The 13,721-nt window shown below is 39.2% G+C and overlaps 3 protein-coding genes across 3 annotated transcripts; all 3 read right to left on the bottom strand.

Annotated features, from left to right (window-relative positions):
* Window positions 1-4,070: 4,070 nt before the first annotated feature.
* Window positions 4,071-5,107, bottom strand: LOC115988564. The gene is made up of 2 exons (XM_031112134.1): window positions 4,509-5,107; window positions 4,071-4,394 (listed from the first exon to the last, which is right to left on the bottom strand). Exons 1-2 carry the CDS (start codon window positions 4,527-4,529, stop codon window positions 4,131-4,133), a joined length of 285 nt encoding a protein of 94 aa, XP_030967994.1. The 5' UTR covers window positions 4,530-5,107; the 3' UTR covers window positions 4,071-4,130.
* A 442-nt stretch (window positions 5,108-5,549) lies between these two features.
* On the bottom strand, window positions 5,550-6,592 carry LOC115990265 (zinc finger BED domain-containing protein RICESLEEPER 3-like). Its single transcript, XM_031114111.1, has 2 exons — window positions 5,752-6,592; window positions 5,550-5,638 (listed from the first exon to the last, which is right to left on the bottom strand). Exons 1-2 carry the CDS (start codon window positions 6,590-6,592, stop codon window positions 5,550-5,552), a joined length of 930 nt encoding a protein of 309 aa, XP_030969971.1.
* Window positions 6,593-7,026: 434 nt separating this feature from the next.
* On the bottom strand, window positions 7,027-7,581 carry LOC115990266 (zinc finger BED domain-containing protein DAYSLEEPER-like). The gene has a single exon (XM_031114113.1). It carries the CDS (start codon window positions 7,579-7,581, stop codon window positions 7,027-7,029), a length of 555 nt encoding a protein of 184 aa, XP_030969973.1.
* Window positions 7,582-13,721: the final 6,140 nt, after the last annotated feature.

A 13,721-nucleotide genomic window follows, 5' to 3' on the forward strand; every position in this document is an offset into this window, starting at 1 on the left:
AAATTGGCCAGAATGGGCAAGTGGGTTATGACTCTTTTGCCAAAAAAGGACAAGGCAGTCAAGTGAGTTGGGTTCTTGGTGCTCTGGCTTAGTAAGTTTCTGTTCAGTGAGTTCCTTGGGTACGGGGTTAAGTCTGTTTTCTTCCCATTGGTAATTAAATTGACCCAAGGTGCTCAATATCCCCTAGCCCCCATGTTCTTGGACCATGTTTACTCTCAATTGGATTTGCTTCATAGAGATGAAGTTGAAGGCGATTCTTGTTATGCTATCACCTCGTCCCTCCACTATGCCATTCTCCAAGTATTCACGTGGGATTGCTCTTTTCTTACTTTAGAAAAATGTAGAAATTTAAAATTTATAAAAGATAAATTCTAGGGATCTCTTGATGTAATCAAGGGTCTATGTTGTAGTTCTACTGATAGCCACCCTATCATTTTTCGTTGGGCTAGTTTGAAAGGTAGTGGCCTCAATTTGGTTGAGTTATTTGATTAGGCAGGGATTGAAGTTGGCGTTCTCCCCAGGAGTTCAGCCCTGGGTTTGCCTGTAACTCTGTATTGGCTTCTTTTCTCAACTCTCCAAGAAATACCTTTGACCTGTGTCCTAGTGATGAAGGCAGTTTGGCCTACTTGGCTTGTGTTAGTCCTTTATGGCTTCCAATGCCCTCCTCAAGTGGCCCCAGGTACACCTACTACTCAGCATATCGGGTACTCTGGCAGTTTGGCTTTCATTAGGACATCTCGCCAGTGTTTAAAGATATAGTACCTTCTATCCCTTTTCTGGACCCGTTCTTGAGGCTTTAGACATTCTCTTATTGGTCACGGAGGAGTTCTCAATTTGTTGTGCCAAACTCCCAGAGGGGAGTCTTTGCTTCCAGTGGTTTTGCTAGCTACTGGAGAAGAGTTCAAAAATCCTTCTCTGATTATGTGGATTCTGGCAAGATTGGGAGAGTTCCCAATCCTAACATTCTCTCTGCTCCTACCTCCAACAAGCGCCTATCCTTCCTTACTGCTAGCATTGTATCTTCTGCCATAAGCAACAAGATAGGATTCGCGGAGTGGCATGCTTCTAGGGGTGGTTGGGTGTGTTACGCACAAGATTTTCTAAAGACTTGGTGAAGGTGCAACCTTATTATTGGTACTTCTTTTGGTGTGCCAATTAAAAGAGGGGTATTAGAGGCAATTGGTGCTGCCACTCCCATAGGCAAAGGTAAAAAAAAGAAGATTAAGCAGGAAAAGGTTAAAAGAGCTGAGCTTGAAGAGAGTGCTGAGGGTACCGAGGCTAGCCCTAAGACTAAGAAGAGGAAGATTGCGAGATCTCAGAAGCAGTTGGTAATTTCTGAGGAACCCGAGAGAGTGAGCTCCCCTACAGTTGGAAAGGAAGTTGGGCATCCTTTAATTCCAAGGACTTGAGTGAAGACTAAGGTAGAGTCTTCTCTCTCTCAGGTTTCTGTGATTTCCTCAGCCCAGGGTTCTTTGGGGTCCTTTGATTTTGTACCCCAGTTTCCCTTAGGACCCTCTAGGCGTACCTGTAGTAGAAAAAAGACCATTGGAGACTCTGTAGAGAGAGAGAAGGGCAAGGCCTCTTTCCTTCTTCCCTCTTTTATTTTTGCAGTAGCTTATTATCAGTGTCTTTTCCTTTCTTCTTTTAACTGGTGAATGATTATTTTCTTCCTTGCAGTCCAAATGCAAGTCAAACCCCAAGAGAGGCCAGAGTCAGTCGTATGGTGATGATGTGGTATGGCCCTCTTCTATTCGTGCCTTTTTCTGTTTGCTTTCAACCTTTTCTGGTGTTATGTCCTCATGCATTTTGTGATGTTTTATCACTTTTTTTTCTTTTGCAAGTGGAGGTACCTTCTCCCATGACTGGTGAGACTCTGATTGAAGAAGTGATTGTAGCTCCCTCTGCTGTTTCCCCAATCATGAAGGAGGAGCCCCCTAGTGGTGGTGTGACTCAGTAGGTTGGGCAGCCAATGCAGGATGTCCAGCCCATTCTGCCTTCTGTTCCCCTGGTTGCTCAGTACCTTGAAGCTTCCCAGCCTCCTATTTCCCAAGATCCCAAGCCCGTGCAGACTTTCAGTCCTACCAAGACTGTGTCATTTGAACCTGTGACTAAACTTGTGTTAAGAAAGGAACCCTTGTGGGGCGCGTCTCCATCCATACAAACAGGTGAGCCTCATTCGCCCCTTATAAATATGCTTAACCTTATCTCTCTTTTATTTATTTATTTATTCTTTTAGAGTTCCCATTTTCTCTTCCCCTTTTAGGTCAAACTAGTATTCAATCTGCCCCTAAGGTTGCATCTTCCTTGGAATCAGAGGGTTCTGAAAGTGCATGTTGTTCAACTTTATTGTGTTTCTTCTCCTTCCCCTTTTCCTTCTATGGCGAAGCCCCCAGTATCCTTACCTTCCTTTAGCCATTTTGCCAAGGTTTTCTCACCCTTTCTTCAACATGCTGTGTGTTCTTTTACAGAGTCTTCCAATAAATCAAATGAGCAAGATGAGGGAGCTCTGCCACAGGAAGTTGATACTGGTTTTTTTTCTTTTCTTCTTTACTTTTCTCACCTTATATTTCTTCCTTGGTTTTTTCCCCATTTTTGAATTTTGTCTGCTTTTGTAGGTGTTGACATAGGTGTTAAGGGTCTTAAGTTCGTAGTTCCTGAGGTAGTTGTGGAATCTGCTCCTGACGTCCAGGTTGCTAAATCTCAAGCAGGGACCCCCCAAACCATCCAGAGGATTGAAAGCTCCCTAATCCCTTTAAGTGGAGATACAACAATGGGGGAGGCCCTAAAGGTGACTGTTTCTGATCCTGGCTCAGGGCTTCCTGCTTTCCTGGCCCGTTTTGATCTTCTGGAGTTCAACAACCTCTCTGCAAGCCATTTTTATTGCATTGGGCCTCCTTATGGTGACTTCCTATAATTCTCTGTGCCAGTGGAGGGTCTGCCATTACTGGAAGGGTTGTTCAAGATCCATTGAGACTTTACCAGTGGGTTCAAGGGAGGTCTATTTCTAGGCAATATTTTGATGGAACTGTTATGTGCTGTGTTAATCTCTTTGAGGGATTCCTCTTTTAACTCGTCATCTAAAAAAAAAAAAAAAAACACTTTTGGAATGAAAGGGCGTGGTGCATGATCTTATAGAGGCAAAGTTCAATCTGTCCTTCTTGCTGGAGCACTTGCGTTCGCTAGCCCACGTGTTATTCCAGAGGCAAGCTTCCAGGTAGGGGTGGCAAATGGGTGGGTTTGGGGTGGACATAATTGGGTTGGGCATATAAAACCCATTTACCCATTTAAAACTCATTTAATTAATTGCTTCTAACCCAAATCCAACACAACCTAATTATTATGGGTAAACCCAACCCACCCAATTACCCAATTATCAAAATTACCAAAATGCCATTAAAGTGAAAATGACCAAAATACTCTAAAATCTTCAAAAATGACCAAAATACCCCCAAAACCCAAAAAATGACCAAAATACCCCCCCGAAACCAAAAAAATGACCAAAATACTCCTGAAACCCAAAAAATGACCAAAATACCCTGAAACCCAAAAATGACCAAAATACCCCCCCAAAACCCAAAAAATTACCAAAATACCCCCAAAACCCAGAAAAATTACCATAATACCCCCAAAACCTAGAAAATTACCAAAATACCCCCGAAACCCAAAAATTACCAAAATACCCTCGAAACCCAAAAAATGACCAAAATACCCCCGAAACCCATAAAATGACCAAAATCACCTTGAGTTCAGGCTCGGGTTGGTTGACATACCAAATCCAATTAAGCCTTTTGTTTGGAAGCTCATAAAACACACTGTGAGTCTCAGAACCTAAGTCAAAGTACAAACACTTTCCCAGTTCAGGATATGGACTACAAATGTCCGTAACAGTTTCTGAATTTTCATTTTCTGAAAAATCAAAAACCCCTCTCCATGCACAATAACCCGAATACCTTCAAAGGAATATTTTAATGACAAACTTCAAATTCATAAGCAAGATATAAGGAAAAAAATAAAGAAGCAAATTTTCTTTTTTTTTTTAGTGAAATAAAATTGATGGTACAGAGTATAAACCATCCAATCAATGAAATTATAAACCATCCATAGGCAGGATTTAAAAAAAAAAAAAATACCTATAGAATTTTCATATCATATTTTATACAAAGAATTGTGCCGCTATTTCCAGAGATGGCATCCTTGGTGGATTGGAGAGTAGTTTCCAAAGCAGCAGCAGCATCAGCCAAGACACCACCGCTGGTGGTTGAATTTCCAGAGGAATTGGGCTGGTGAATGACCTGCACGTTCTTCTGCTTTTGGCCTCCACCTGCCAAAGACCGGTAATCCACCGTGTCCACCCTCACTTCCGTGGCCCTTTTTGCTTCTGTATTCTCCTTCCCCTTATAAAATTGAATTCAACAAGTTTTATTATGACAGATGAAATTAATTATGAGATCAGCCTCATCAAATTTCACATAAAGAAAAATATATGAAATAAAGCATTATGATTATACCTCTGTGGCTGATTGGTTCATGTTGAAGATTACTCAGACCCAAAAACAAAACTATTGCAGGCAAATGCGATTTGCTTAAAATGAGCTTCTCAAGTGATCATGGAGAATTTATGTACTAGAAATTTGACTTCCCTTCCTATTTTAAAGGAGAGTTCATTGCTTTTGGTTCTCAAAAGGACGTTTAGTTAGGCAGAAGATAAGGATCTACATTGAGGTCAAAGTTCTCCAAGCAAACACATCCACATGATACCCTTTCAAATCCTAAGATTTATAATATCAATATCGACCCCCACTAGCTGTTTTGAACCACCAAAATATTCTGCATCTCTCTTGTCTTAGCCCACTGCAGGTTTTGAACTGTGCCTCTAAATGACAATTGTCAATACCAGGTACTAACAAAGAGAGACCCCTGCATAGTCTGATTGCAGGATTTTGGCCATTGGAAACAGTAGTGATGTAGTTTCAGAATGACCAGCAACATGCAGCCAGTATTTTTTTTTTTAGATATGGTATCAATATGATAATTTATGTAAAGGATGAAAAGGTGTTTAAAAGTTTCAATATAAAGGACCATAAAATTAAACAAAGAATCAACTCCTTATACATTACAGTATTAATTCTCAACCAAAAAAAAAAAAATTGAGCAAGTTATAGATTCTCAAATTTCAATTGAACAATTACTGATCACTAATACAATTCTTATTTAAACCAATACAATTCAGTAACTCAATCCTGCAGATGATGCAACATCAATTGACCAGTGAGAGTAACTAATTCTTATTTATTAAAAAATAATAATAAGAAGAATAAAAGGGCAATGCAATGGATAAATTGCATTCCGAAAGACTGCATTAAGGTTCTCCCCATTGAGCAACATAGGGTAATGCAACTTACAAAAAATCCTAATCATTATCAAATCTCCTAGGTAGAGAACATAGAGCTTTGAAAGACTGAAAAATAATTTCATTGACGAAAAATAACCTATCCAACAATGTAGCCCTTAATAAGCAACAAAAACCTAACTTTAAAGCTTCCTTTTACCTAATCCTTATCAACATATGAACTAAATTGAGATAGGCACAAGTTGCCAAAATCCTCCACAAGGCTTTCTTCCTCAAAATCATGTACAACTGAAAAAGGAAAGCAAAGCATTTATTAGTACATCAAATACAGATTAATGAATATTGTGAGCACATAAGTGATGAAAAATATGATATACCTAGTACTCAATATAGCCAATTACGAGCACATAACAAAGCTTCTGCAGTTTGTGGCAAAAGAGAATTGGAAAACTTATCAAGGATGCGGCCACCAATACTGAATGCAGACTCCGAGGCAACAGTAGTAATGGGAATGCTCAAAATATCACATGCCATCAAGGAAAATTCTAGGAAACGATTACTATGAGACTTCCAATACCCCATAACATTCAAATCCTTGTGCAACTTATGGTCAAATCGAGCCTCTTCCAAGTATAAATCCAATGGTGACTTGCTTGAATCTGAACCAATAAGTTGACTCTTATATGTCTCAAAACCAGAGAAATCATCATGCCTAACATAATGACCATGCACTCCACCACTACTGGATGCTACTTCAACCATATTGTAGATATCACTAGTAGAATTCTTATATTCCTCAAAGATGCCATACAATGTATCACGAAGATTCGCTGCCATAGATATTGCTTCCTGCTTATACAACTTGCTATAACAAAATTCTACACATTGCAACTTGTATCCAAGATCCAAAATGACAGCAAATGATAGCACATGACTGTAATACTCCCAATATTTATCAAACTTTTCTTTCATTTCTTTTTCCATTGCTCTAATTATCGCATCATCATCTTCCAATTGTTCCATAATACACAACTGAATCTTCCAAACACAATGGAAATACAAGTTGGCTATGGGGTAGTTTTTCCCAGAGAAAAGCTTGGTGATATCATAAAATGGTTCCAAAACCCTTGCTATCTTCTCCACCCTTTCCCATTCCTCCTCTAAAGGGCAATTGAGAAAGTATTTATCAATCCTACTCAAGTGAGAAAATGCATCTCGATACTTAAGACAAGCCTCAATCATCAAGTATGTTGAGTTCCATATTGTTGGGACATCTTGGCGTACTTTCTTACTTGTCAAAAAAGGAAGCTCTGAAAGACATTGAGCAAACCTCAACTTCCTATGATTCGAACCTCTCACATATTTAACACTTTCACGTAAATTATACACAACCTCATTTATGACTTTTAATCCACTTGTACGATAAGGTTTAATATGTGTGCACCACAACGCACGTGAAAGAACTCACCACCATAAGGTAAATAAGGTCTAAAAGAAGGGTGTCTCTTTAAATGACTCACCAAAGTATCATTATATGAAAAATTATCTAAATTAATGGTGAATACCCTCTTCTCAATGCCCCACTCTTTCAGCAAACCTAAAAACCTTTCTGCCAATATAACACCACCACGTGGAGGTGGCACATGACAAAAACTCAAAACTTTCTTCTGCAACACCTAGTGTTCATCAACATAATGTGCTGTAAGAACCATGTATTCATCAGTGTTAGGTGAAGACCATAAATCTGATGTTAAGCAAAACCTCCCAGTAATTGACTTTAAATCATGCTTCAGATTTTCCTTTTCTCTCCTATATATTTTTATCACATCTGATTTTGTAGTGTTCCTACATATAGTCTTAACATCAGGATTCAAATAACAATGAAGCAACCTATTGTTCTCATGTTCTGCAAATGAGAATGGATAGTTGTGCCTAATGATTGCCAATGCAACCATTTCCCTATACGTAGCTTGATCTAAAGGCTGACGAGACACACTTTGATTGTCAACTTGATAGCATTTTTCTCTGTGATGCAACAAAGAAGTAGTGCCACTAGTGCCAGCAACAAAAGAATTTTGACACTTTTTACACTTTGCTCTCTCTTTCCCATTAGACCCTTTAGGTAATATTTCAAAATCCGACCATACAGAAGAAATCCTACATCTCATTCTTTTTGGAGCACTTGAAACAATATCACCATACTCATCATTTTCTTCATTCATTGAATCCATATCTAAAATGTAAAGGAAAACAAAACCAACAAAAAAAAAAAAAAAAAAAGCATTTTGAACCATTCTAAAACCTGACCACTCAAATAAACACTCTTCTAGGATGTCTTAGAGATCCTGTTTGTGCATCTTCATTCATAGAATTACTAAATATAGGATTTATAACAGAGTGTCCGAAATTTATGCCAATTATTAAAAATGTATGACAACTTGATAAAGTAAGAGCACCATGAGACAAGGTAACCTTGGTTGTTTTTTAAGCATTGTAACATAAAAGGAGGAGGAGAAATCTAATACACAGAAAAAAAAAATAATTATTATAATTAGAATACATGCCAAAAAAATTCCTGGGTTTCTATTAATGGGAAAGAAAAGCAAGAACAAACAATATTGAAACAACATAAATCAAAAAAAACCAAAGCTATAAAACCCAGTATAAATATTGAGTAATATAAGGAAAAAGAAATTAATACAAAACCCACTATTGTTCTGGATCTTAAAAAAAAAAAAAAAAAATGAAAAGCCTCAAAAAGCTATATTTCTATTCTTAACACATACAAAAATGAAAGAGGGCAAAGATGAAGAGGAACCCAGATCAAGAATCATAGTAATAGACACAAAAACATGAATAAATCAAGGAATTGAGGAAGGTTAGAAAGGTACTACCAGAAATCTTCAACAGTGTCGAAGGTGTAGACCTTGTGGAGAGTGGTGCCCCACGCCACACCTTGTTTGGGTTTGGACTGGTTGTCGAACCAGAAGGTCCACTTCCTCTCCAACCTGTGTGGCTCTTTTATCACTGCTGCGGGCACTGTCTCTATCTCCGCTGTTGCCGCCATTGCCGCAGTACCATTGGGCTCCAACTTGAAAAACCTAATAATTAGAAAACAAGGTTGGTACCGAAAATTGCAGTTTAGAGTGGCGAATCGATCATCGAGGACGAGAATTTGAGAGAGAGAGAGTTAGGGTTTATAAAAAGCTAGGGGACGAAGAAATTGAGTTTTGAATTAGCGGGACTGAACTTTCCATGTTGAAGTAGTAAATTTCAATTTTGGGGGTTTGAGTTTTGAGAAAATTTCAACGCTGAAGTTGTTGGGTTTCCGACTAAAACGTGATTGGTGGCCGAGAAAATGTGGGAAAGTTCTAGAGATGAACAGGGAAAGTTCTGGAAACTGACCAACGTGATTGAAACCCTGAAACGTCTAAGGGTGGGTTTTTTTTTTTTTTGGGTGGGAAGGGTTGGGTTGATTTTGGTATATTGTTTTTGGGTTAAATGGGGTTCAATGAGCTTTTAGTTAAAACCCAATAATTATTGGGTCTAATTGGGTTAATGCCCATTTAACCCAACTAATAATTGGGTGGGTTTGGGTTTAATTTAAGTGGGCGGGTTTGGGTGGGTAAATGGGTTTGGGCTTATTTTGCCACCCCTACTTCCAGGAGTCTAGATGCCGAAATTGTTGCTGCTGAGGAGGCTTTAGCTCATGCTCACAAATTTTTGCAGGACTTGAAGGTTAAAAGGCAGCGAGTTCTCTCTTCCCTAGCCATTCCTACTATTTCTCTAGACAGCTCCTTGTTGGCCGGCCTTATTCCTTAGCTTTTTTTTTTTTTTTAGCTAGTTCGGATATATATATATATATATATATATATTTATTTATTTATTTAGACAATTTGGGTTGTATAAGTTCTATCTCTTTTTGTTGAACACTATTTCCCATTTTCTATGACACATATCTATATATATATTTTTTAAAGACTACTTCTAATGTGGATATATTCTTCTTCTTTTTTTTTTCTTTTTTTTTTTTCTTTTTTTGCATTGAGTCCCGGGCCATGATCCCTACAAGTTTTCTTGTAAGTCTAGGATTAGGTACCCTGATGATTGTTTTGCTGTGTAGTTACTGAATTGGGTACATTGGATGCTCTCTCTCTCTCTCTCTCAAGTCCCAGGTCATGAACTAGGCAGATCCCTTTTGTCAAGTACTGGGCTAGGTATCCCGGACACTTGCTCCTGCCCGTGGTCCTAAGTCATGTACTTTGAACTAATTGTGGTGTGAGTCTTGGGTCATGTGTCAAGGTTTTTCTCTTTCATTGGCCCAGGTACCCTCCCAAATCTGCCCATATTTGAGCTTTGTAATATTTAATTTAACTGTAGCTTAAAGGAAAATAAAAGTAAATTTCATTGAATCAAAGCAAAGTTGCCATCTAAGGAACACGCAAAGGATTGTCACAGATAATAAGGATTACATAATGTCCTTCTACCATGGGTTCCTAAACAAAAGGTACATTGAAAAAAATTCATAATAAAAAGTAAAGAAGGATGAAACACTTAGTAGGTTGGAGAGTTGGCAAAAAGGTCTCGACGCACTGAGGTCTCTCCCTTTTCATGGGTAGTAATATTTCAGCCACTTCCCATTTATGGGATCTATCAAGATTGTCCCATCTTCCTTTATGAGGTAGTAATACACATTTTCATGGGCTTCTCTGATGATGTAGGGTCCTTCCCATTTTGGGGCAAATTTGGAGGGTCTTGGGAGGTTTCTCCTTACATGCTCTATTGTTCTTAACACCAACTACCCCTCAGTGAAGGCCTTTGGGTGTACAGTCTGTGCATATGCTTTAGCCATCCTCTACTGGTACCTCTGGCTTCTCCTTTTAGCTACTTCTTTTTCTTCCTCTAGCCCCTCCAGATCTGCCAACCTCCTTTCATTATTTGTGTCCTCAATGTCCTCATGGTTTTCTTCAAGCACTACTCTTGGCGTAGGGACAACTAACTCCATGGGGCTAATGGCTTCTGTCCCATAAACTAAGGAGAATGGTGAGAATCTTGTGGCTGTCTTTAAAGAGCTCCTGCATGCCCAGAGTACATCTGCCAAGTGGTCACTCCATTTTCCCCCATACTCGTGTTTCATTTTTTTAAGGATCTTCAGCATCACCCTGTCAGTGGCTTCAGCCTGACCATTTCCTCTTAGATAGTATGGTGTAGACCTTCCATGCTTGATGTAATATGCTTCAGTTAGGTTCTTCATGTCTTTGTTTATGAATGGCGTCCCATTGTCACTGGTTAGCCTTCTGAGGATCCCGAATCTTGTAATGATGTGCACTTGAATGAAGTTTGCCACGACTGCTCCAATGGCCTTTTTCAAAGGGATAGCTTCTACCCATTTTGTAAAGTACTTAGTGGCTACTAGGATCCATATGTAACAATTGGAAGGAGGGTTTATGGGCCTTATAAGATTGTTGAGGGCCAAAATTTCACAAGAAAGCCCACTCCATGAAAAGTAAGGAAAGACCATGGGCCTTAACAAAAGAAGACCCAATTCGTGAAGTTAAGAAGGACCATGAAGGCCCAAAGTCCCAAAAAGAAGGAAAATGAAAGAAATAATAAAGAAAAAAGAAGACGATCTCGATCAGAGGACATGCAGCAAGGATCTCGGCTAGGCCAGAGGATATGCAGCAAGAAGAATCAATATCAAGGCCTTATGTATGTTCAAATTTCCAGCAAAAAAAGCCATTAAAAATCTAGCAAAAAAACCAGGTATTATCTTTCTAACCCATGGTTCAAGCTCGTGGGATCCCAAATGGATAGTAAGGGAGGAATGGTTTGGTCGGTAAGGTAGTGATTTCTGGTGAAAGGAGGATCCCGAGGGTTTCCATTGGTTCATATATTTGCTTGGAATGCATGAACCAATGAAAAAACTTAGTTCTTCCATGTGCATGACACCTCCCCACAATTTCCTCTCAATTGTCATTTTCAACAAAGCTGTCACAGTACACTGAGTAGCCCACCCATTCCTCTGACTTTCCAAAAAGGTATCTTTTATTTATAGCCAAAGCCAAATGCTCCTTTTGAGTTATAATTGCCTAAATAAGCTAAACCTCTGCCCAATGCACCTTTTCAGGTGTTAGAGGACATGGTTTTACCTAGCAAACCTGGGGCGTCCTCGCCCGAAGTACCAGACCAAGTCTGCTATAAAAAGAACGCTAAGGCATAGCAGAAAGGGGAATTGGGAAGGGAGAAAAATGGAGATTCAAGGGAAGATTTCAGAGGTTTGAAACATATATTCTTATAGCTTTAAAAGCCTAGCAAGGAAGAGAAAGAAAGAAACAAAATAAGAAAGCCAAGTTGAGGAATTTGTCCCATATCCTTGAGATCATTCAAAATATCACTTAGCCTCCAAAGAAACATATGCCAAAACATGCACACATCATATATCACTCTCTCCCACAAAAATCCTCCTCACCTAACTATCTTGGAAGGCAATGCTCAAACAAAGCCACTTGGATTTGAGTTCCAAATCCCACAAGTCTTGTGCAAAAGTACTAAGCTTGTAAGAATTAGGGCCAGGATCCTCATGGTTGAATCATTTTCATGAAATCCATTTACGTATATGTATATGTATTAAAATGTATATCCTAATCTAAAAAACTAACAATTATTTGAAAATATGTGTATTATGTAGTGTGTTCTTATGCAGGACATATAGAGTTAAAGGGGAATGACAAAACTCTATTGCATAATAAGCATGGAGAAGGATCATATAGTTCAGAGAATCAGTATTCTGAGTTCTTACAGGCCTAGTAATCCTGGGAACCACGACAGTATGTCCGAGGTACCACGACAATACCCCCAAGGTACCACTACAGTACGCCCGAGGTACCAAGTGAAGGAACTCTTTTAAATGTTTATACAATAAAAGATAAGCCTTAAATACTCTATTTCAATATCCTTCTCATTGTAAATATTATGAATACTTATTTTACTTATTTCATAAGAGTAAATGGTCATTTTACGACACTAAAACACTTGTAATGGTATTTTATTGCTTAGGAGGAATCGCAGTTTTGCCTTAACGAGATTTATGTGACTTGCACACAACTTAGTTCATAATCAGCCCCCATTTAGCTGTGGTGAATCAAGCCCAATCCACCAAACAAGAAGTATTTGGCCCGGAATCCTTGTCTCTACTTGGGCTTGTGTGCTAAGAAAAAAAAGCACTCTCACAAAGATCAAGCACCCAAGTGTGGAAAGGCCATAATGTCGTCATATCTTGCAACACATTTGGATGAGTGTGGATTGCATCTCCAAGTACTTGGCATGCATGAAACGTTTTAACCAACTCCTCGGAGTCCTTTTTCATTATTGGCCAAAAGTACCCCAATTGTAACAACTGCTTATAGAGTCTTCTTTTCCCTGAGTGACTTCCACAATCATTGGAATGGACTTCCTTAACTACTTCTCTGGCTTCCCTTGGCTCTAGGCATCTTAGGGGATCCCCGCTGTATCCCCTTTTGAATAGGATCCCGTTTTATAAGAAATATCTGACTACCAATTTCTTAAGTTAGTGGGCCAATGTCCTATCAGTTGGTAGGATCCCTTGAGCCAAGTATTCCATGAATGGAGTCCTCTAATCTTTCGCAAGAAACACAACACAGCTTTCTTCCTTATCCACTGAAAGTTGACATCTTTGACATCTCTCATGTACAGTTGCAGCCTCCTTGTTCAGATTTGGCTAATAGTACCCCATGCACTACATCCTTCTATATAGACTGATTTTTTCTGCAACCCCACAGACCTGGCTGTGTAGTTCTTCCAATCTCAACTTTCCTTCTTTTTCGTTGATACATCTAGATAGGATCCCTTCGGGCAATCTCCTGTATAGCTCCCCTTCTATCAGAGTCTAATCCCTTAGCTCCTTGATACTTCCTCCATGTCCTGCCTTTCTTATTTTTTCTTTGATCTCATTCCTCCAATCCTACTCCTCTGGTTCCTCGAGGAACATCTTTTTGAGGATCCCTATGATGGAATGTTCCTACTTATTTACTCTTATCAGAGTGTCTCTTCCTTTAAATGGTACTTGGGATCCCAAGGTTGCTAGTGTATCAGCGAACCTATTTTCACTCCTTTGGGTGTACTCCACGCTAAAAGTCTGGAATTTCTGCTCCAGCCTTTGCACCCAAGTTTTGTAGGCTGCCAAACTCTGCTCCCTTAGTGCAAAGTCACCTTTCACCTAAAAGACCACAAGATTGGAGACTTCTAAAACCCTCATATGTTTTACTCCTATGTTGAGTGCTATGGTCAACCCAATCAGGTATGCCTCGTACTCAGCTGCATTATTTGAATAGGAAAACCCAAGCTTGAAGGA

This window comes from Quercus lobata, chromosome 5 (assembly GCF_001633185.2).
Source record: "Quercus lobata isolate SW786 chromosome 5, ValleyOak3.0 Primary Assembly, whole genome shotgun sequence".
NCBI lineage: Eukaryota > Viridiplantae > Streptophyta > Magnoliopsida > Fagales > Fagaceae > Quercus > Quercus lobata.

What these genes read in the sequence shown, in the direction of transcription:
- LOC115988564 (XM_031112134.1), bottom strand. Translation starts at nt 4,529, where the DNA reads ATGAACCAATCAGCCACAGAG. An exon ending in TGAACCAATCAGCCACAGAG is followed by an intron (nt 4,395 to 4,508) that starts GTATAATCATAA and finishes CAATTTTATAAG; the next exon opens with GGGAAGGAGAATACAGAAGC.
- LOC115990266 (XM_031114113.1), bottom strand. Translation starts at nt 7,581, where the DNA reads ATGGATTCAATGAATGAAGAAAATGATGAGTATGGTGATATTGTTTCA.
- LOC115990265 (XM_031114111.1), bottom strand. Translation starts at nt 6,592, where the DNA reads ATGATTGAGGCTTGTCTTAAGTATCGAGATGCATTTTCTCACTTGAGT. An exon ending in AGAAGCTTTGTTATGTGCTC is followed by an intron (nt 5,639 to 5,751) that starts GTAATTGGCTAT and finishes TTCCTTTTTCAG; the next exon opens with TTGTACATGATTTTGAGGAA.